General features: G+C 37.0%; 2 protein-coding genes across 3 annotated transcripts; one reads left to right on the top strand and one right to left on the bottom strand.

Moving 5' to 3' along the window:
- Positions 1-5: 5 nt before the first annotated feature.
- LOC110467018 (adenosine kinase-like) lies at positions 6-20,013 on the bottom strand. 2 transcript variants are annotated; one of them, XM_021523881.1, is made up of 11 exons: positions 19,899-20,013; positions 15,734-15,808; positions 15,190-15,243; positions 10,729-10,813; positions 10,112-10,281; positions 9,612-9,717; positions 8,543-8,713; positions 6,417-6,452; positions 4,463-4,577; positions 3,082-3,168; positions 6-1,562 (listed from the first exon to the last, which is right to left on the bottom strand). In XM_021523881.1, the coding sequence occupies exons 1-11, from the start codon at positions 19,949-19,951 to the stop codon at positions 1,438-1,440; spliced, it is 1,077 nt and encodes a 358-aa protein (XP_021379556.1). In that variant the 5' UTR covers positions 19,952-20,013; the 3' UTR covers positions 6-1,437. The 2 variants fall into 2 exon arrangements, with proteins under 2 accessions (XP_021379556.1, XP_021379557.1); XM_021523882.1 differs by lacking the exon at positions 19,899-20,013 and adding an exon at positions 19,280-19,346.
- Positions 20,014-20,260: 247 nt separating this feature from the next.
- Positions 20,261-24,077, top strand: LOC110467017 (eukaryotic initiation factor 4A-III). Its single transcript, XM_021523880.1, has 2 exons — positions 20,261-21,251; positions 22,071-24,077. Exons 1-2 carry the CDS (start codon positions 20,300-20,302, stop codon positions 22,328-22,330), a joined length of 1,212 nt encoding a protein of 403 aa, XP_021379555.1. The 5' UTR covers positions 20,261-20,299; the 3' UTR covers positions 22,331-24,077.
- The last annotated feature ends 592 nt before the right edge of the window (positions 24,078-24,669 follow it).

Raw genomic sequence — 24,669 nt, 5'->3', positions numbered from 1 at the left:
AGCTGTTTTTAATTGTATTTGTTTTAATGATTTCCACTTAAATGTCATGAAGAAATAAGACACACTTTCAGCAAAAGAATTTCTCACGATGAAAAAAGCACAGGGGCTTGAAGCTCTTTTAATTGAAATATGTACACTACCGTATTTGTTCTTGATTACTTGTATACATAAAATTATCGAATGAAATATTGAAGTCCCTGTGATTTAGTATTGAAAATAGGCTCATGTTGTTTACTGCCCTTTACCACATTTTTCACTCCACATTCAACATTTATGCTCTTGAATTTTTCCTCTACAATACTCTGTGAATCACCCAAGCTAAATAAAAAGTGAATAACCTGTACAAGCCCCAGTGATTTTAACGTTCACCCTCACCTTTACCACTTTTAATACATCACTCTTCATTACAACTCATATTCAAATCTGATTTAACATTTAAATATTCACACCATAAACCTGTGTCAATGAAATGAAATGAAATGACAGATACAGATCACCTTGGAGATCGAGAGGCTACTGATTTTATGTTATTTACAATCTGTCAGTTCCTCTTTCAATAGCTCTCTGTAAGCTGCGAGTCATTTCCATAGCATGTACCAGATGATTATCTAACATAAGACTATCATGTACTTGGATGATTTACTTGTATCCACTATAAATACCTCTCCAGTTCTTATAGTTCATATTTGAATGCCATTTTTATTGCGGTACAAATCAGAAGATGAATAGATACTGAAAACTTACTCTGGCAGATACATGTTCGTTGTTCTTTTTAATACTGCATTGTAACTAAAGTTTCTGAGTGAAGATTACATATCTCCTGTGAAATATTCAGTTCTGATTATCACTTTTTTTTTTTATTCAAGACACATTTGAATTATTTCTACAAAATTATCCGTCAATGAAATGCAATTCTTAATGTAAATATTTTTCAACGGTAGGCTTCCTCTATGGTAGGCTTCAATGGTAGGCCTCCTCAATGGTAGGCGTCAATAGGTATCTTATTAGATTTCTTTTCCTTTTTGTTTCATTCAATGTGTGCCTAGAACAACTCAAGCTAAGCCAATCAAAGCACTGTAGCCGTACACATGACCTTCTTCAAATGGGAGATCAAAGATATATGCTAGAAAATAACTTATCGATCTTGACGCTTTGGTTTTAATCCAAAGTTGTGCTTATATTTCTTAATAGAAAATTGATGTTTTTTATTCCTAACAGCCATTGTCAGGAGAAACTTTACTCTGGTATAGGGTACCAACACGAGGGGGTTCACCGCTGAGTATTTCACATCCTGAGATATTTGTCGTCTGCTGCAATATCATATGGTTATTTAAATCACAGCTGTATCTACATACAAGGATGAAATTATCCAACTGGTCAGCTGCTGAGAGGTAAAGTAAAAAATTCTGGTTCATCAGTTGTCTTTCTAGATATCAGTCATTCAAAATCGGGCTCGGCCGGGAATGTACAGCCAGACCGCTGGATAACAATGTTAGCGGCATAGTTTCCACACTTGACACATTTGGCTTCGTTCTCCCCTTTCACCAGCTCAGCTAGATAACCTGAAAAAACAAACATAATCAAATCATAAAAATATATAGAACCTACAGAAATAGTCCCCTATCAGTCATTCCTAAAAAACACTACAGAAATAGCCTACTATCAGTCCTGAGTATTCCTAAATAAAACCTACAGAAATAGCCTCCTATCAGTCCTGAATTACAGTATTCTTCAATAAAACCTACAGAAAGAGCCTCCTATCAGTCCTGAATTACAGTATTCCTAAATAAAACCTACAGAAATAGCCTACTGTCAGTCCTGAGTATTCCTTAATAAAACCTACAGAAATAGCCTCCTATCAGTCCTGAATTACAGTATTCCTAAATAAAACCTACAGAAATAGCCTACTATCAGTCCTGAATTACAGTATTCCCAAATAAAACCTACAGAAATAGCCTACTCCCAAAAATTACTTCTCTAATGTCCTCATATTCATCACCCTCACCCTTACAAATTACTTCTCTAATGTCCTCATATTCATCACCCTCACCCTTACAAATTACTTCTCTAATGTCCTCATATTCATCACCCTCACCCTTACAAATTACTTCTCTAATGTCCTCATATTCATCACCCTCACCCTTACAAATTACTTCTCTAATGTCCTCATATTCATCACCCTCACCCTTACAAATTACTTCTCTAATGTCCTCATATTCATCACCCTCACCCTTACAAATTACTTCTCTAATGTCCTCATATTCATCACCCTCACCCTTACAAATTACTTCTCTAATGTCCTCATATTCATCACCCTCACCCTTACAAATTACTTCTCTAATGTCCTCATATTCATCACCCTCACCCTTACAAATTACTTCTCTAATGTCCTCATATTCATCACCCTCACCCTTACAAATTACTTCTCTAATGTCCTCATATTCATCACCCTCACCCTTACAAATTACTTCTCTAATGTCCTCATATTCATCACCCTCACCCTTACAAATTACTTCTCTAATGTCCTCATATTCATCACCCTCACCCTTACAAATTACTTCTCTAATGTCCTCATATTCATCACCCTCACCCTTACAAATTACTTCTCTAATGTCCTCATATTCATCACCCTCACCCTTACAAATTACTTCTCTAATGTCCTCATATTCATCACCCTCACCCTTACAAATTACTTCTCTAATGTCCTCATATTCATCACCCTCACCCTTACAAATTACTTCTCTAATGTCCTCATATTCATCACCCTTACCCTTACAAATTACTTCTCTAATGTCCTCATATTCATCACCCTCACCCTCACCCTTACAAATTACTTCTCTAATGTCCTCATATTCATCACCCTCACCCTTACAAATTACTTCTCTAATGTCCTCATATTCATCACCCTCACCCTCACCCTTACAAATTACTTCTCTAATGTCCTCACATTCATCACCCTCACCCTTAATTCTAGAACAGTTGTTACACTAACAGCAAACCAGGAAGGTCATGTCTCAGTGTTAACGGCACAAGTTTTCTGAGAAAGAACATACAGGTAGTTCTATATACAGTTCTAGTTACCTCCAACAAAGGCATCTCCTGCTCCGTTAGTGTCAATGATGTCCTTAGATTTGATCGGGATGACTGGGTATTCTGTCACTTCACCATCTGAAGCAGCATAAACAATAAAGTCAATATTGCTACAAACAAATTGAGGTATTAAATTTGAATTGCTGCAGGACAATTAATTCTGAATTCAACATCCCAACTCAGAGATAAAAATGCGGAATCTTATTTTTTCCACCAATCCAAGATTTATTTCTAATTTTACCTGTTCCTTGACTCTACTGTCACCCCTTAGGGTACAACTTCTCTGTTACTCCCTAGGGTACAACTTCTCTGTTACTCCCTAGGGTACGACTTCTCTGTTACTCCCTTAGGGTACAACTTTTCTGTAACTCCCTAGGGTACAACTTCTCTGTTACTCCCTAGGGTACTACTTCTCTGTTACTCTCTAGGGTACGACTTCTCTGTTACTCCCTTAGGGTACAACTTTTCTGTAACTCCCTAGGGTACAACTTCTCTGTTACTCCCTAGGGTACGACTTCTCTGTTACTCCCTTAGGGTAAGACTTCTCTATTACTCCCTTAGGGTACGACTTCTCTGTTATTCCCTAGGGTACAACTTTTCTGTTACTCCCTAGGGTACAATTTCTCTGTTACTCCCTAGGGTACAACTTCTCTGTTACTCCCTAGGGTACGACTTCTCTGTTACTCCCTTAGGGTGCAACTTCTCTGTTACTGTCTAGGGTGCAGCTTCTCTGTTACTCCCTTAGGGTACAGCTTTTCTGTTACTCCCTTAGAGTATGATTTCTCTGTTACTCCCTAGGGTATGATTTATGCTCTGTCAAACCACTGTACGATTCTAGTGACTCGCCTTTCACTTCAAACAATACGGTTCTAGTGACTCAACTTTCACTACACAACCACTGTACGGCTCTAGTGACTCACCTTTCACAAAAACCACTGTAGGGTTCTAGTGACTCACCTTTCACTACAACCACTGTAGGGTTCTAGTGATTCACCTTTCACTACACAACCACTGTAGGGTTCTAGTGACTCATCTTTCATTACAACCACTGTACGGTTCTAGTGACTCACCTTTCACTACAATGACTGTACGGTTCTAGTGACTCATTTTTCACTACAACCACTGTACGGTTCTAGTGACTCACCTTTCACTACAATGACTGTACGGTTCTAGTGACTCATCTTTCACTACAACCACTGTACGGTTCTAGTGACTCGCCTTTCACTACACCCACTGTAGGGTTCTAGTGACTCACCTTTCACTACACAACCAAAGTGTGGTTCTGGTGACTCGCCTTTCACTACACAACCACTGTAGGGTTCTAGTGACTCAACTTTCACTACACAACCACTGTGAGCTTCTAGTGACTCACCTTTCACTACAATCACTGGATCTTCCCCCTGTGTGATGACCACTATCCTTGGTTTGTCCTTGTTTTCTTTAGGTAAAGCAGCCATCTTCTTGGCAATTTCTTTCCTGTCTTCTGTCTGTAAAAAAAATAAAAAAAAATAAAAACACTGTAGTTCTATTTTGCTCTTCTTGGAGATAAAATATAAAATAATTGCTGATGTGGTTGGAAAACCTGATTCTCCGTTTTCTGAAGATTATTCTTGTTTCAGAAGGGCAAATGAAAACAGTTATGGTTCCCTACAGTAATGGCAACAAATCTTTTACTATACAATAGCACATAAAGTAGAGGTTATCAGACCATTGTCAGTGCTATTGTCTGTTTCAGTTACTCAGAACTCGGACCATTGTCATTGCTATTGTCTGTTTCAGTTACTCAGAACTCAGTCATACTTCTAGCCGAGTTTTCTATAGACCCCAAATGATAGGAATATTGATTGGAAACTCGAGGTAAAGAGTAAAAAACAACATTTTGCTTTAACTCATTGACCCCTGAAGACACTTTTGAACCCTTCCAATTTGAAGGTTGGAATAGTTCATTATGAAACTTCAGGGGTGAATGAGTTAAAGTAATGTGACCAGTACAAGCAATCCTACGCTGTTATAAAGAGGTGGTATGATAATTTAATTTATTGAATGTTTACTCAATATAATAAATATTACTATGATTTGTAAGGGTCGTATCGTGAAAGGTGAAATCATATCAGACAGTAATTAGTCTCTAATGAATTTATCATAAGCTGTTAAAATCGTCTGCTGGATAACTGAACTATTCGGTAGTGAAGCGGACGTAAAACCTATCAATCAATCAATCAATCAGCTGTTAAAAATTGCTTAATGTCCACCTTTTTGTTGCAAGTGTGTTGTTAGAGAATATTAAAAGTAGCTGTTTTATGTCTTAATCAAAAAGTGGGTTTTTGTAGCTTCCTTCTATTGTCAATGGTATAAAAAAATGTCTTCTAACCACCTGAACCTACCAGGGACAAACAGTGTTTTCTACTCTCCTAAATGGTGGGGATGAATGCTTTTTTTCCCAATGTTCTTGAACCTGGTGGGGATGAATGTTTTCTTTCCCAATGTGCTTGAACCTGGTGTGGATGAAAGTTTTTTCCTACTGAGCTGGAATTCTACTGTGCTGGAACCAGGTGGGGGGTGATTGTTTATTTTTTACTCTGCTTGAACCAGGTGAGGATGAATGTTTTTTTCTACTTTGATTGAACCTGGTGGGGATGAATGTTTTTTTTTCTAATGTGCTTGAAACAGGTGTGGATGAACATTTTTTTCTTCTAAGCTTGAACAAGGTGGGGGATGAATGTTTATTTTTCTTCTGTCCTTAAACCAGGTGGGGATGAATGTTTATTTTTCTTCTGTGCTTGAACCTGGTGGGGATGAATGTTTTTTTGCTACTGTGCTTGTCCCAGGTGTGGGTGAATTGTTTTTCTACTAAGCTTGAACGAGGTGGGGGATGAATGTTTATTTTTCTTCTGTGCTTGAACCAGGTGGGGATGAATGTTTTTTCTACTCTCCTGAACCTACTTGAGAAAAATGGTGTTTACTACCTTTTGAATCTGCTGGGGACAAATGGTGTTTTTTACTCTCCTCATTCTACTTGGCATTACTGGCATTTTCAACTCACCTGAACCTACTGGAGATGAACGGTGTGTTTTTTAATTCTCCTGAAACTGCTGGGGACAAATATGTTTTCTACTCTCTGAACTTACAGGTGATGAATGGTGTTTTCTACTCTCTCAACCTGCTGGGAACAAAAGGTGTTTTTTACTCTCTGAACTTACAGGGGATGAATGGTGTTTTCTAGATCTACTCTCTCAACCTGCTTGGAACAAAAGGTGTTTTCTACTCTCTGAACATGCTTGGGACAATTGGTGCTGATGTCTTCATGATTCTATGTGATAACTTACTCCAAATTTATGCTCCTTGGCAAATGTGTCTGCTTCCTGTTAAAAAAAATGAAATAAAAATGTATAATCAATAACTCAAGGATTTCTCGTACAGCTGTATTGGCTCTAGCAACCCCTAGTAATTTATAACATAGTCAGTTGTTCCATGTAAAATAATCTTGAATCAAAGATGATTTCCTAGTATACTTAAAAGTGGTACACATAATCTTTTACTGACAACCTTCATATGACATTCGAGAAAGATCTGTCAGGTACTTCTTGAGAAATAGCGATAACAAACTTGAACTGACAAAATCCAAGATGGCTGCCTGGGGCAAAAAAGCTTTTACTGTTCAAAATCATGATTCCAGTTTCTTCTTTTTTGATAATTATATTACAACTTTTTCCAGAAAAACAGCGCATCAAAACTGTTTTGTCTCTCAGTACATATCACCATGAGATGGTGGAGGAAGGGTTAGGTCAGTCTTCACCTCAGGGAAGTTGTACCTTAATCATACAACAATTGCCCAATTAACTGATCAAACAGTTGCCATACTATATAGCAGACAGGTGTGACATTCAGTTTCAACAGGTCCAGGTACAATCAACTTATTGTAAGTTGTCTGTTAGCTTGCTATTACATGTATCGCACAACAATATGCATAATTAGAGCTGTCGCCAGGATAGCTGACTAATACCCCCGCTTCCGCCAAGTTATGTTTATTTGAGAGTTATATACTTCAATGTATTTAGCAAGATAAATAAATATTTTTGTTAAAGGGTCAAAACTTCCACAAAAATATCTGAATGCAAATACCCCTAGCATATATATGTAAAAGCAATTCGTTATCTAGTTGATATGTAGACCTGTTACTATATCTCGTGGTATGGGAGATAATGAAATGGACGTAAATAAAACTGATAAGAAAGTCAATTCAGACAAAACGGCAATATATATCAGTATCATTGTAATACACAGTAACAATGTGTACAGGAAATATTACATGACTTTTGGAATTATGATCATTTTTATGTGAAAAACCTGTGCAAACATAATATCACAAAACCGCACAAAGGGGCATAACTCCATCAAAAAGGGTCAAAATCCCAAAATAAAATGCCAGTGCACAACTACATAAGATACGGATCATTCATGCAAAGTTTCAATGAAATCCACCTGTTTGTTAAGGAGGAGTTACACGTACAAGTATTTCGCACAAAGGGGCATAACTCCATCAAAAAGGGTCGAAATCCCAAATTAAAATGCCGGTGCACAACTACATAAGATACCAATCAATCATGCAAAAATTCAATGAAATCCACCTGTTCGTTAAGGAGTTGCGCGGACAAGTATTTCACAAAAAAGGGCATAACTCCATCAAAAAGGGTTGAAATCCCAAATTAAAATGCCGGTGCAGAACTACATAAGATACTGATCATTCATGCAAAGTACCACAGGAAGGAACATTATACGCCCGTCCCATGCCAATCTGACCTACTTACAAAGAGTACCACAGGGTGGAACAGTATATGTCCGTCCCACGCCAATCTGACCTACTAACAAGAGTACCACAGGAAGGAACATTATACGCCCATCCCACGCCAATCTGACCTACTAACAAGAGTACCACAGGGTGAAACAGTATATGTCCGTCCCACGCCAATCTGACCTACTAACAAGAGTACCACAGGGTGGAACAGTATATGTTCGTCCCACGCCAATCTGACCTACTAACAAGAGTACCACAGGAATTACCGACAGCACCTGCTCTGCCCAATTCTTATCACTATTTTAGAACTTGAAGTCATGGTCAAAGATCAAATCAAGGTCAACAGTGACCTATTTTTAGGATATGGCACACTACCTTCCCATGATGTACCTATAACCTTGTTTGATGCTCATTCATAAAAGAGTGGCTGAAATATGCTCTATAAAACCAAAGTCAGCACAGAAGGATGGACAGATGGACACGTACACATGCATAGACGAAGCAAATTCTATGTGCCCTGACTTTGGTCGAAGTGGGGTTGAAAAAGTTAACGCCAGATGGACGATGCACCATGGCTTAGGCTCACTTAACCATTTGAAGCTAAAACAACAATTTTAACCATATGAGATTCATGAGAAAAACTCCTACATAACTTACTGTTTCATTTCCAAAAAGAATGTCAACATAGGGCATGACTTGCATCATCGGTTCCTTGAAGAATTGGCAGATGAAGGGAGCAGATAAGTTGGTGGCGAAAGTCTTGCCTTTTTCACTTGAGTGTTTAGCAATCATTTCAACAGCTGCTGGACAAGCTGTCAGAGGAAAACCCTAATGAACAAAACACAAAATTCATAATTCAACCTGACCTGCAATTTCTAGATAACTGACAATTTTCAAGGGCTTTTGTGTAGATATTTTTTATTCAAAGCTATTTTAATGCATTTTCATAACAAGAGGCCCAGAGGGTCTGTATCGCTCGCTTAGATGATAAATCAACTATGGGAAATTATTCTTATTATGAAAAAAGAAAAAATCCCTTCAATGGTACAGATGAAGAAGGATTTTAAAGATTTAAACCTCAAATTCCCCTATTGGGCCCGCAATTTTGCACCCAAAGGGGCCACACGCTCTGTTTATGCAAAATGAAGTCCCCTTTGCCCAAGGATGTTCCAGGCCGAAGGATTTTGAAGACTTAAACCTCAATTCAAATTCACATTATTTTTTGGCCCCACCCGTCTGTACCCAGAGGGGCAACACACTCTGTTTAAACAAAATTTATTCCCGTTTGACTCAGGATACTTTGGGCCAAATTTGGATAAAACCCCCTAAATAGTACAGAAGGAGAAGGATTTTAAAGATTTAAACCTCTATTCACCCTTTTGAGCCCTGCCCCTCTGTGCCGTTTAAGGGGCCACACCCACCGTTTATACAAGATCGAGTTGCCTTGGCCCAAGGATGCTCCAGACCAAATTAGGATATAATCCCTTTAGCCCTACATTAGAAAAAGGATTTTAAAGGTTTTACCTCTATTCCCCCTATTGGGCCCTGCTCCTCTGCCCCTGGGGGGGGGGGGGGGGGGGGGAGAGAGAGAGGCCACACCCACCGTTTATACAAAATTGAGTGCCCTTGGCCTAAGGATGCTCCAGACCAAATTTAGTTAAAATCTACTACTAGGCAGTTCAGGAATAGTAGACCAGGTGAGCTAAAAACTCACTTAAATACTTACAGCAATATAATAGTACTGTGCCTCCTCTACAAGATTCCAGTTTTCTTTGACATCCAGATGGTCCTTTGTGAACAAGTTGGCTGCACCTAAATTTGCACATAATGACCTAAAAACGTTCAAGAAAAAAATAGTTTTCAAACAAAATGAAGAAAAGTATATTCAACAGCACTTCACCAAGTCTTGGAAGTCATTTTGGCTTGTGAAGCTTAGAGCCACAAAGGCCCAATTTTTTCTGTGATTTTTATACTGGCGTCTTAAAGAGCAACCGTGCTGAAAGAGCATCCGAGCTGAAAGAGGATCCAAGTTGCTCTTTACTATTATTGTTTCAACATATTTCACTGCTAAGAAAGATATTCTATTTTTACTTCAAAGATTTTTAATCCTGTTATAGTCTTGGAATCTCCTGTGCTTTATTCCTGATGAAATGGAGATTTCCTTTGAATTGGCAAGAATTGTTCCTATTGAAAATGCCTAAAATTTGGCTTCAACAATGTTCCTACCTGCTTGTGTCGGTCACAATCACGGCACAGGTGCCAGTTGGTGCCTTTTTGGTGATCTGGCACTTGAAGTTGACATTGTCGTCAGTTGCCTTTTTGAGCAGAATGTTGCCATACTTGTCTTCATTTATACAGCCAAAGAATGTTGTCGCTTGTGGTACTCCTGTCAACCACTAGATGACCAAACACAATAACAAGTAGTAATTGAAATGGGGGACCATTACAGAAGTCCCCAAAACTTCCCCCATCTAAATTTCCACCAATCAAAAGCCTCTGTGAGGTTGCTATGGCAACGAAACTTATACAGTTGAATTCACTGTCCCCTAATACCCCTATATACCAAAAGAAGAAGAAAGAATAATAATAATAAGAACAAACTGAGTTAACACAATATGTCCCCCCACCACCGCCGATTTCCAAAGAAATAAGGTATATATATCTATACCTTTGATATTTTTGTATAATGACATTTTTTCCATTCCGATTCAGGACATCATAATACATACACTATACGATTAATATATTTTGTGTCATGTAGATACATAGAGTTTAGAGATATTGTATCCTTCACTGTGTAATCAACAGTTTGTATGCACTAAGTTAACGACGTTTATCATTACCTGAGCAATTCTGATTGAGTTAAGAGTGGCTCCCCCTGGCACATACTCTACGGAGTCCTTAAATGTCTCTGTCATGTCATCGTACCTGTTCATATATAACATGTCACCTTAATTCACATTTATGTTTGCATATATAACAAAGGATTGTATTGGTGGATACAACAAGGTGTGTCACTTTATAGTAAAACAAAATCTCGCATATTCTACCTACAGGGTTCATACTGAGCATGTCTTTGCAGCCAAAGGCAGCCCGAGTGAATACAAGAGAACAAAATATGCTAAAAAATATGAACACAATGCAGTAATTAGCTAGCACTCTATCTTTGATTACCAATTAACAACAGCTCTGGTGAAATGTAACTGAAATGTATGAAGAAATATGTCTATATTAGAAGCATGAACATTCAACACATCCTCTTCAAATCTACTCGTAGGGAAGAAGAAAACATATCAGAACACACCATTCTTATGATGCTTTAACAGTAAATATTGAAATAACTAACAAGGTTATCGATCACATGTTTACGTAGTGTTCGACATGAGACCAGCATGAAAGTGGGCCGGGAAAGAATCATACACACTAGTGATTTGAAAACAAACAATGAAACTAGCATGGTTTATCCATAGTCCCTAACCACTACTAGTAGATGAACAAATTCTGCTGGAATTGAGCAGACGAAGAATAAGATATTGACAGCCAGAGATGTCCCCAAACCATCTCCCCAACCAAAACTGAGAAGAAATAAATTTTAACAAAAGGGACATCAACTGCGGCTGGCGGTGGTTAAGGTATATAAATCCCAATGAGAGGATGATACATTGTGACATGTGCATCATACTTTTGAGTTTAACCCTTTTACCACTGTAGACCAAAATAGACTCCTCTGGATCAATGCATGGTAGAGTCTACTTAAGTTACATAGGGATGAAAGGGTTAACTGCTGGACATTAAGTGACTCTGGTGCTCATTATTTTATTAAGACAGCAGTATTTATTTCTAGAATATGTTTATATATACATGAAGGGATATAAAAATAAAATTTAAATAAATATTGTATGATATTGGTCTGAAGATATTGTTAGCATTGGTGAATTGATATTGAAAATTGAATAAAACTATATGCAAATAATTGAAATATTATAGATGATGGGAAAGAATAAATAAAAGATGAAAAACACTGTTTTCTATTCTGTTATTCTCTTGATCTAGCATTCAGCTAATAATACACCAGAAACAAAAAGAGCCATGACAATGATTCAATAAGTGGATCAGTTCTTGATAAATCATCTATCTGAAAATACACGGAAAGTTGTGTGCACGAAAAAAAATTTTGATGAAGTAAAATCTTAGTTTGGCAACACAAAATTCTTCTGATTTGAACCATGTATTTGTGAGCCCTGCTGATTGAACCATGTATTTGTGAGCCCTGCTGATTGAACCATATATTTGTGAGCCCTGCTGATTTGAACCATGTACTTGTGAGCCCTGCATGCTGATTGAACCATGTATTTATGAGCCCTGCTGATTGAACCATGTATTTGTGAGCCCTGCTGATTGCACCATGTATTTGTGAGCCCTGCTGATTGTGCCATGTATTTGTGAGCCCTGCTGATTTGAACCATGTATTTGTGAGCCCTGCTGATTGCACCATGTATTTGTAAGCCCTGCTGATTGAACCATGTATTCGTGAGCCCTGCTGATTGAACCATATATTTGTGAGCCCTGCTGATTGAACCATGTATTTGTGAGCCCTGCTGATTTGAACCATGGATTTGTGAGCCCTGCTGATTGCACCATGTATTTGTGAGCCCTGCTGATTGAACCATTTATTTGTGAGCCCTGCTGATTGAACCATGTATTTTTGAGCCCTGCTGATTGAACCATGTATTTGTGAGCCCTGCTGATTGAACCATGTATTTTTGAGCCCTGCTGATTGAACCATGTATTTGTCAGCCCTGCTGATTGCATCATGTATTTGTGAGTCTTGCATGCTAATTGAACCATGTATTTGTGAGCCCTGCTGATTGCACCATGTATTTGTGAGCCCTGCTGGTTGAACCATGTATTTGTGAGCCCTTCTGATTTGAACCATGTATTTGTGAGCCCTGATGATTGCACCATGTATTTGTGAGACCTGCTGATTGCATCATGTATTTGTGAGTCTTCCATGCTAATTGAACCATGTATTTGTGAGCCCTTCTGATTTGAACCATGTATTTGTGAGTCCTGCTGATTGAACCATGTATTTTTGAGCCCTGCTGATTGAACAATGTATTTGTGAGCCCTGCTGGTTGCACCATGTATTTGTGAGCCCGGCTGATTGCACCATGTATTTGTGATCCCTGCTGATTGAACCATGTATTTGTGAGCCCTGCTGATTGAACCAATTATTTGTGAGCCCTGCTGATTGCACCATGTATTTGTGAGCCCCGCTGATTGAACCATATATTTGTGAGCCCTGCTGATTGCACCATGTATTTGTGAGCCCTGCTGCTTGAACAATGTATTTGTGTGCCCTGCTGATTGCACCTTGTATTTGTGAGCCCTGATGATTGCACCATGTATTTGTGTGCCCTGCTGATTGAACCCTGTCTTTGTGAGCCCTGCTGCTTGAACCCTGTATTTGTGAGCCCTGCATTCTGATTGCACCATGTATTTGGGAGCCCTGCTGATTGAATCATATATTTGTGAGCCATGCTGATTGAACCATATGTTTGTGAGCCATGCATGCTGAATGAACCATGTATTTGTGAGCCCTGCTGATTGAACCATGTATTTGTGAGCCCTGCTGATTGAACCATGTGTTTGTGAGCCCTGCTGATTGCACCATGTATTTGTGAGCCCTGCATGCTGATTGCACCATGTATTTGTGAGCCCTGCTGATTGAACCATGTATTTGAACTTCAAACCCTTTTCTTCCGTTTTCTTCTCAAACCTCTTTATCAGATCATCAGCAGTTGATGAGTGGAAGTGCACCAAGAACTTGGAGCCTAGAAATTGAGTGGTCACTCTTCTGAGGTCATCCCACTATCTTAAGTGGAAGTCCATCTGGTTGGATTTTGGAAGTTTATTGTACGACTCATCACACATTGTTCGACTCATCACACATTGTACATTGTACGACTCATCACACAGTGTTCGACTCATCACACATTGTACGACTCATCACACATTGTACGACTCATCACACATTGTTCGACTAATCACACATTGTACATTGTACGACTCATCGCACAGTGTTCGACTCATCACACATTGTACATTGTAGGACTCATCACACAGTGTTCGACTCATCACACATTGTACGATTCATCACACATTGTACGACTCATCACACATTTTACATTGTACGACTCATCACACATTGTACGCCTCATTACACATTGTACATTGTACGACTCATCACAAATAGTACATGTACGACTCATCACACATTGTATGTCTCATCACACATTGTACATTGTACGACTCATCGCACAGTGTTCGACTCATCACACATTGTACATTGTACGTCTCATCACACATTGTTAGACTCATCACACATTGTACATTGTACGACTTATCACACATTGTACGACTCATCACACATTTTACATTGTACGACTCATCACACATTGTTCGACTAATCACACATTGTACATTGTACGACTCATCCCACATAGTACATGTACGACTCATCACACATTGTATGTCTCATCACACATTGTATATTGTACGACTCATCACACATTGTACGACACATCACACATTGTACATTGTACGACTCATCAGACATTGTTCGACTCATCACACATTGTACATTGTACAACTCATCACACATTGTTCGACCAAACACACATTGTACATTGTACGACTCATCACACAGTGTTCGACTCATCACACATTGAACGACTCATCACACATTGTACGACTCATCCCACATTGTACATTGTACGACTCATCACACAGTGTTCGACTCATCACACATTGTATGACTCATCACCCATTGTACATTGTACGACTCATCACACATAGTACATGTACGACTCAAAACACATGGTATGACTCATCACACATTGTACATTGTACGGCTCATCACACATTGTACGACTCATCACACATTGGACGACTCATCACACATTGTACATTGTACGGCTCATCACACATTGTACGACTCATCACTCATTGTACATTGTACGACTCATCACACATTGTTGGACTCATCACACATTGTACATTGTAGGACTCATCACACAGTGTTCGACTCATCACACATGGTACGACTCATCACACATTGTACGACTCATCACACATTGTACATACTGGATTCAAAAAACATTCACCTAATTACCATATATGATGTTTTTCTAGAACTACAATGGAAATTATTACTTTTGCTCATAATAAAAGTATAAATTATTACTTTTGCTCATTATAAAAGTATAAATTGTCAATGTTTTCTGTGATATTTCCATACATACATTCCCTTGTGTTTTTCTTCTGCCAAGATGGCGTTGTCAGCTTTCAGTTCATACCTGGTAAAAATTTAAAAATAAGATGGTGCCAAGTCAAAAATGTATCCACTTCTTTTCTTATTAAATGAAGAATTTCAGTAAAACAGAAATCTGAGTTCTGGACTCCATTTTATTTCCACTATCATGTTACCAGGAACTCCTAAAAAATTCTGCTCTCTTGAAATATGTGTATTTGTGCCCATTAAAACAAATATATTAATTTCACTCGCACTGTTTTAATAACATTGTTAAAATACAGGTTTTGTCACGTATCATCCAGTACATGTAGAGACCTTAGTTTTTCAAAGGAAAGAAATATTTTATTACTTTGTTTTTAATTATTCATGAACCATACCATCAGTTTTACTGTTTATTGCTTTCACAGGAATACATTGTATTTCATGTGTTTTTAACACAATTCTGATATAGATCTGATTTTGCATAATGGAGATATTGAATTGAATACATGTACATGTTTAGCAACAGGTGTTTACAAGGGAAGTTAACTTACTTTTCCAGGAATTCTGCAGTTCCCTGAACAGAGATGTCCAACAATGGGTTTCCATATCCCAACAAACATCCTTCCCTGGAACAAATAAACGTACATTGTTATAATATCCCTACAGTTTCCATACCCCTACAAACATCCTTCTCTGGAACAAACAAACACACATTGTTATAATATCTCTACAGTTTCCATACCCCTACAAACATCCTTCTCTGGGACAAATAAACGTACATTGTTATAATATCCCTACAGTTTCCATACCCCAACAAACATCCTTCCCTGGAACAAACAAACGTACATTGTTATAATATCCCTACAGTGTCCATACCCCAACAAACATCCTTCCCTGGAACAAACAAACACACATTGTTAAAATATCCCTACAGTGTCCATACCCCAGCAAACATCCTTCCCTGGAACAAACAAACACACATTGTTATAATATCCCTACAGTTTCCATACGCCAACAAACATCCTTCTCTGGGACAAACAAACATATGTTGTTATATAATGTCCTACAGTTTCCATACCCCAACAAACATCCTTCTCTGGAACAAACAAACATGAATTTGCAATGTTTTACAACTGTATTCACAAAGCATAACTAAGTACTGAGTTATCTTTGTTTATGAATTGAATGAATTAAGTTTTCATATTTTTATCAAAATAAAGAGCCATTGGTAGCTGCATGTATTTCACAGAACAAAAAACATAGCTAACCAGTTTCGTTTCGGATAAGCACACACGGTTATTCGACTAGGCGAGTGGCATTTTTTCTAACCATAGCAGCCCTATAGCCTACATACAACAAATATGGTTTAGATGATTCTTATTATTGAACAAAGATGTTTTATAATTTACTTATTTTTATATCATAGAAAGATTTTTTTTTATTATATCATAATTCAGTTATATTCTCATGATAAATATAATTCAGCACTCATACATATAGTGCTGCATATAATTCAATATGTAAACATTTGCTGTTATTTATAGTTGTTTATTTGTCAACATAAGGAGGACACAATGTCATCAATTTGTGATTACGGTATACAGGTCCAGTACACTCTGCCGATTGAGCTTTATAGCTGTAAAGACCCATAATAGCTCTATTGACCTATCTGATATAGGTCTTTTGAGCTATTTTCATGTGATTTTCTTTTTTAAGGAAAACAAAACAAAGTCGCTTTTAAAAGAAGATTTTATCATTAGGTAGATAACAAAAGACATTAAATATAAGCATTCTTTAAAAAGAAAAATGATGTAAAAAACTCGAAAATTTAACATTTATGAAAAATGAAAATAAACATCAAAATGTATGCTTTTTGTAGTCAACATTGCCATAAACCTCATTGCTTTATGCGACTTTCCTTTGATTTAATGAAAATAGAAATCTGAGAAAATATAGCTCAATACAGCTATAATTTATAGGTGAATATAGCTATATAGGTCTTTATAGCTATATCGCCCAATCAGCAGAGTGTACTGGACCTGATATATGGTAGGTATAAGACTGGACATTTAAAATATGCTTTACATTCAATTGCCATTAAAAAATACAGCAGACACAAACACTGAAATAACACTGAAAACATTTTTTTACGGACTCATTTCCATATTTTTGGACCATACAATACCACAATATTAGCTTTGATTGTGATATAAATAGAAACTGGTCCAGAAATGGCAAACTGACTTTCAAGCTAAACTTAAAGAAGAAACCTTGCTGATTAACCTAGAGTGCACCAATGTTTATCTTCCCTCTAATTCATTTATTCTTCCACCCACTGTCTGAAAGCTCTGGTCCACCCCTGCTATCAAGTTATCTTATCTCTGTGTCTTACTGATAATGGCTCTCACAAAGGACTTAAACGACTGTAAACATTCGTTTGATAAGCAGAATGCATTGGGTTTAAAATTTCTTGCATCAACTAATATGTGTATTTTGTAAAATTTAAAATGCAATTTCTTACTTTTAAATCACGTTTTGCCAGGAAAATTCTTCTTGTCGAAAATCAGTTGGTCATTTTCACATTTGACATACCATTTGGTCAGTCAGTTAGTTATGACATATTCTTGAATAACTAAAATTTAAAATGAAATCACCCGAAACGCACAGAGAAAAATAAATAATCAGTCGTGATATACATGTACTGCAACATTTGAAGGCCAGTGTATGAAATCAACAGAAGCTAGATTGTCCCAAGCTCTGGTAAAATATTCTCTCTTGATAAAATTCAGTCCTTTAGCAAGTTGTGAAACATAATATAATACATAAATATTTAGTAAACTTAATTGTCACTAAAGCAATTTAATTTTTCTATTTATAACTTAAGGGAATAGGATTGTGCCACCATTTCTCAGTAGAATTTCTTCAAAATTTGTAGTTTTATTGCTTTGAAGTAAAGAAAATGTTCTGCCATGAAAAAAATATAAGTTGTCAGAATTTTAAGGATTTTAAATGGAAATTTATGTAAAAAGGAGTGAATTTTGAAAAAGACACAATCTTTTATAAAATAATGTCAATAAAAATGATACTGATATAGATAAGTATTGCATTGATGTATATCAATTTAATAAATGCTGAAATTGTGTAAAATTAATTATATATAAACGATTAAAAAATGACATTTTATAATAAAACTGTATACACATAGTAACTGCATGTAAGAGTTATCTTTCTTGAAAAACTTCACAGTAGTGAAATAGCTATAGGTAGTCGGTTTCCTGAAGTACAGAAAAATGGACAAATGTGACTCATTGATAAAAAACAACTGAATTAATGCCTGGATTGCTTTGAAATACTTAAATATTGAGAGAAAACACTGTTCTGTCAATAATAAACATACAATATTCATCAGTTTAATATTAAACATTAGAATATGCGGAAATAATTGTGATACTGTCTCCCTACATTGGATTTTCAACTAGGGATGTACTTCCTATTTCCGTTTATCAATATACTCCTATGACCTTAAACCTTCACTTGTATGATTAACTTAATTGAAAGAGTTTCTTTTAAATCATTGATGTGTAATTCCTGCATAACCTGTTGATCTTTTTTCTGTCAAAATATGAACATTTCCATGGTTTTTTTTTCCTATAATAACTTAACAAAAATATGAAAGTAATGTTTTTTACTAATCTTTATACAGTTATCTCAACATGGATCTGCGAGAACAATAATTTCTCCAGTCCATCCAGGCTGCTGTAAAATTAAGGTAGAAGAACGAAATGACCCTTTCATTAGTTGGAAATTCTATCAAACAATGTTCTCTAAAGAGAAGATACATTACAATATTGTAAGTTATCGAGAATGTATTCCTTCATTGGATTTCAAAGGTGTGAAGTCATGGCTCTCACAGAAACCAAATCATAATAAGTTGAAACTAACTGATGGAAATTAGAAATATGATACATTAATTCTGAAAATATATGTATATATATGTACTACAATAACAACGTTTTAAACATTATATATATGTCAATATGTGAATTGAGCTGTCTGCGGTAGCCTATAGATGTGTATATATTTATATTTAAACTCACTTGGCCATTTCACAGGTGTACACACTAGTGCTGTCGCCTAACTAAAGAGGTTGAGTCTACTACGTGTATGTGTATATATACTGTCCCAGCCATGGGACAGTCTATTTTATCATCAGGGCATTTATATCTGGGGCCCAATATGGGTACATTAAACAATATATTCCAATTTCCTTGTAATAACTAACAATTTGGTAATAAGTTTTTCATATATTATCCTTATATGAGATATGTGCATGGCATTTACTGATATAACATAGATTCCAAGATAATTTTCATACTTAACTTGTCCTTTGTTTACCCCACTAGTTTTATCCAATCGCGTATTGGTGTTCATATTTTTGCGGGATCATCAAACAAACTGTTTTGTATTTGTATTTATAATAAAATATGAATCCTGAAAAAAAGTCGCTTTGTTGACAATAAATACACTATTCAAAAGGAATACTTCTGTTTCAGGAAGTTAAATCATGCAGGTTACATGATCATCAATGGCAATGACTCAGTCATGCATAAGATGGGGCGATGTTACTTTCATTTTGAAGTGTGGACGGATACTGATAATTGCAATACTGTCATTACGATGAAAGTAACACACCACCTTTAAGTCTATATATTTTACCTGGCGACAATCTTTTGTTTTTTCACTGCAGGTGCATCGCCGGTATCAGCCATCTTCCACTTTCAGCATAAACACGTTGTTGCCACTCGAGGAGGAGTCGAAAGAAAGAAAGGGAAGACGGGCTCCGGATTTGCTTCTTTTTATTTATTTATTATTAGAATTTATTAATTTGTAAATGATGATGTTTTTCAAGTCCCATTTTTTTATTTAAGTGTGTCGCTGACCAGTTGGGAAGTGATACTAACATTAAAAATATCCCGGCCACATTATAAAATTCATTATTACTTGTCAGAAGAAAAATGAAACAGACTATAATCCTACTCAGTAATGCGTTTCAAAAGGAAGAGAAGACAAAGCGTATTTCAAACATCTAAGTGAGTGGAATATCGACAAACGCAATCATGGCGGAAAGGGAAGATAGACGCGTGGTTCCTGATGATATCATGAAAAACATCGAATTTGAGACAAGTGAAGATGTTGAAGTCACACCAACGTTTGATAACATGGGTCTGAGAGAAGAACTTTTACGTGGAGTATATGCCTACGGGTTTGAGAAGCCGTCAGCCATCCAGCAGAGAGCAATAAAACCTATTGTGAAAGGCCGAGATGTGATCGCTCAGGCTCAGTCGGGTACAGGAAAAACAGCAACGTTCTCCATGTCTATTCTGCAGTGTTTGGACACACAGTTACGGGAAACACAAGCCTTGGTGCTTTCTCCAACCAGAGAATTGGCTGTCCAAATTCAAAAGGTCATCCTAGCCCTCGGAGATTACATGAATGTCCAGTGTCATTCATGCATCGGAGGAACAAATGTCGGCGAAGACATTAGGAAGCTCGATTTCGGACAGCATGTGGTATCTGGGACACCAGGAAGAGTATTTGATATGATCAGAAGGAGGAATCTTAGAACCCGATCTATCAAAATGCTTATCCTGGACGAAGCAGACGAAATGCTGAATAAAGGTTTCAAAGAACAGATTTATGATGTATACAGATACCTTCCTCCTGCTACTCAAGTTCTGCTGATCTCTGCTACATTACCCCATGATATTTTGGAGATGACCAACAAATTCATGACGGATCCTATCCGCATTCTAGTCAAGCGTGACGAGTTGACACTTGAGGGAATCAAACAATTCTTTGTTGCTGTTGAGAGAGAGGAATGGAAATTTGATACTCTCTGTGATCTGTATGACACTCTCACCATCACACAAGCTGTCATTTTCTGCAACACTAAGAGGAAGGTTGACTGGTTGACTGAGAAGATGAGGGAAGCCAATTTTACAGTGTCATCTATGCACGGTGACATGCGACAAGACGAAAGAGATGCAATCATGAAAGAATTCAGATCGGGTAATACATTGGTGTCTACTATCAACTGTTTGGGGTTCCTGACCGACCTTTAATAGCTTTAACACCCTAACCTCCAGCTATGTACATTTTAGACATCATTCCACAGTCCGCTAACTCACAGTATATATGACCAGAGGCTATCGCTTGGTATGCCGTTCTCACGTCCACTCACACATGCATTACATAGGTATCTTGATATTTTACAAAACATTATTTTCACAGAGTAAGAATCGACTGAGCGAAACTCCCTCAACAGCGAAAATCTTAACGACCTCGAGCTTATGAACTCGTGTAAGCACGTGAGGTCGGTATGTCCGCATTCCATGCCTTTTCTATATGTCCAGTGAGTCTGTTTATGTCTATGAATTGGAAAGCTTTATTCCTGAAGTACGTGTGATTATACATTTCCCGGTAAAATCTCGATATCAGGAGTAGCACTAGCAAGATGCTTAATAGCAATGAATATGATAACATATAAATCATATATATATAATTGTTTGCCTGCTGCTGTATACCTTTGTATCTTTTTCACTCCCAAAAATGACTTTTGATTCTTAGGGATGTTAATTATGTATGTACATTAAATATTTGACCTTACATGTTTCAGGCAAAATGTTGTTTGGCTTCTGAAATTGTTAAACGCCAAAGTTCAACTGTAAGCCATGTACTGTATTAAAAACCAAATTGTCAAAAAAGTCTTACAGTTAATTATAAGCTATTTGGAAGATAAGCTAAAAATGTAATCGGTAATATTTTGTATGATTAAACTATGATAGCAGTAAGTAATTATATAATTTTATGTTCTGTAATATCTTTCAGGTGCAAGTCGAGTGCTGATAAGTACAGACGTGTGGGCTAGAGGAATTGATGTCCAACAGGTATCCCTGGTCATCAATTACGATCTCCCAAACAACAGAGAATTGTACATCCACAGGATTGGTCGTTCTGGAAGATTTGGACGAAAGGGTGTGTCCATCAACTTTGTGAAAAATGATGACATCAGAATTCTAAGAGACATTGAGCAGTACTACTCGACACAGATTGACGAGATGCCTATGAATGTGGCAGATTTAATTTAACTTTCCAGAGACAATCTCAGAAAGAACATTGAAATGAAAAAATGTTTGGATGGGTCTTTGTAAATATGATGAAGTTCAACTTTTCAAATGGTTTGCCAACCCCTATTTGATTTGACCCTGAATGTGACTGGCTGCTATTTTAGATCATTATCCTATCAAGGATCAATGATCATAAACTCATTGTGAATTTAGTTATTGAGTTTAAATATTAATGTCGACTTACAATATTTTTGTTTGCCTCTTGGGGAACTTTTTTAGTATAACTTGTATGCATAAGATTTGTGGAGGTGAAACTGACAGAAATACCTCAGTTTCCACATTGTCTAATATGTTTGTGTTTAATCATATTGTAGATACATCTGTTTTTCTTTGCATTATAAAACATAAGGGTTTTAACTTTAGTAATACAGAAATCAATCAAAAATCTGATTGACACAAATAGGAAAGGACTACGGCACTCTGTAATAAGTTAAACGGGGCAGTTGGAGGTTTCATTGTTAAAACATTATAAGAGGCAGGGTTTAATGCAGATCTGCTTATCATTCCTCACATCGTTTAAGTTACTTTCTCTGATATGTGCATTGATGGTCAAATCAGGGCATAGGCGAGATATACCAATCTGAATGGCTTTAAGCTAAGTGAATTTTGACCAAATTTAGTCTGGAACATCCTATACCAAAGGGAACTCAATGTTTTGGCAAAGGTGACTCAATTTTGAGTGTGGGAAAAGAAAATAGCGGAAAAAATCCTTTAAAATCTCGTCTTCCATACCAATGAAGGGGATTTCAAGAAAATTTGGCCAGGAGCATCATTGGGCTTAGGAAACTTAATTTATGTATATATGGCCCACAGAGGGGCAGAACCTAATGGAAGATGTTATGTTGTATTAATTTATGGAGATCCCCAACCTATATCCATGTATACCCATACTCAACATAATTAGAGAAATGCATTCATGCTACCAGAACTAGCCTGAGGGTCTTCTCCCATTTGAGAGGTTGGCTTTGATAGAGATATTAGGTCATAACTTGTAAGCGGTCATTATCTTTACTCTTAAACCAAATGTATGATTGCTAGATGTGTAGAGGCGAAGACATTCATGTTACCATATATATATATATAGCTAAGATTGGCACAGAGGTCCAGACCCGACCCTAGGGACTAACTCGTGGAAACAGTTGAGATCTCCACCATATGCAAAATTGCTGGGCGTGAATTGGAAGAATAAAATCATGTCCTTGGTGTCTTGCCTACCTACAGGGGTTAGGTCCTTCTTGTAGGTTGTATTTATAGTACACCGTTGATAAACTGGTATGGTATTCAGCACTATAAGACTCCTTGGTCTCTTGTTTAATGGCCTATCGGGCCTCTGAAAAATTGCCCCCAACCCTCGTAAAAACAATCATTCAGAAGAAAAATTGATATACATCATATTTTTACCAAACAGTTTTTCTGAGAAAGGGTGTGGATGAGGAACCTTGGTACGCATTTCAGATTAAAAACTGTTGAAAATGATTAGATGCAAATTATTTTCTACTTTAATTGTATCATCAGTAACAAGTACAAAAACAATGGTACATCACATTCAATAGCAGCTAATTTTTCTTATAAAATATTTAGCGTAGAACATCAAACATCGGTGTATTATATACAAAGTGTATTTTTTAGCTAAGAATCATGTTCATTTATTTTATGTGTCTCATTTGTTCACAGCGCTGTTTTATTATTAAACACCATTGACTCGCTACTTAGTTATTGTTTTAAATTGTGTTGTAAAACCAGGTTTGTTTAACTCATTCACTCCTGAAATTTCATAATGAACTATTCCAAAATGGAAGAGTTAAAACTTGAGCATTATTTCTCAGAAAGTATTGAAGGGATGTTTTTCAAAATGCATCTCCTACTTAACGCCAGTGAGGATTTCAACCAAATTTAATCTGCAGCATCACTAGGGAATTGCAATCACTTCTTAAATAAATGCGGTTGGTTCAACCCCTGAGGCAAGGGGGGCAGGGCCCTGAAAACGAACTTAGCTAAATTTGCTTTAAAATGCATCTCCTCCAAAACACCAGAGAGGATTTCAACCAAATTTAGTCTGAAGCATCACTAGGGGAGGGCAATCACTTTTCTTAAATAAATGAGGTTGGTTCGCTGCTGATGCCATTGGGGCGGGGCCCTGAAGGGGAACTTAGCTAGATTTGCTTTAAAACGCATCTCCCAAACGCCAGAGAAAATTTCAACCAAATTTGCTCTGAAATTTCATTTGGGGAGGGCAAACATTTCCTAAATAAATGAGACTGGGGCTAGGAAGACCGGGCCCCAAAGAGTAAAATTATCTT

Source organism: Mizuhopecten yessoensis, unplaced genomic scaffold (assembly GCF_002113885.1).
Source record: "Mizuhopecten yessoensis strain PY_sf001 unplaced genomic scaffold, ASM211388v2 scaffold11153, whole genome shotgun sequence".
Classification (NCBI taxonomy): Eukaryota; Metazoa; Mollusca; class Bivalvia; order Pectinida; family Pectinidae; genus Mizuhopecten; species Mizuhopecten yessoensis.
Note: the sequence above shows the minus strand (reverse complement) of the source record. Positions and strands in the feature narration are given on the sequence as shown.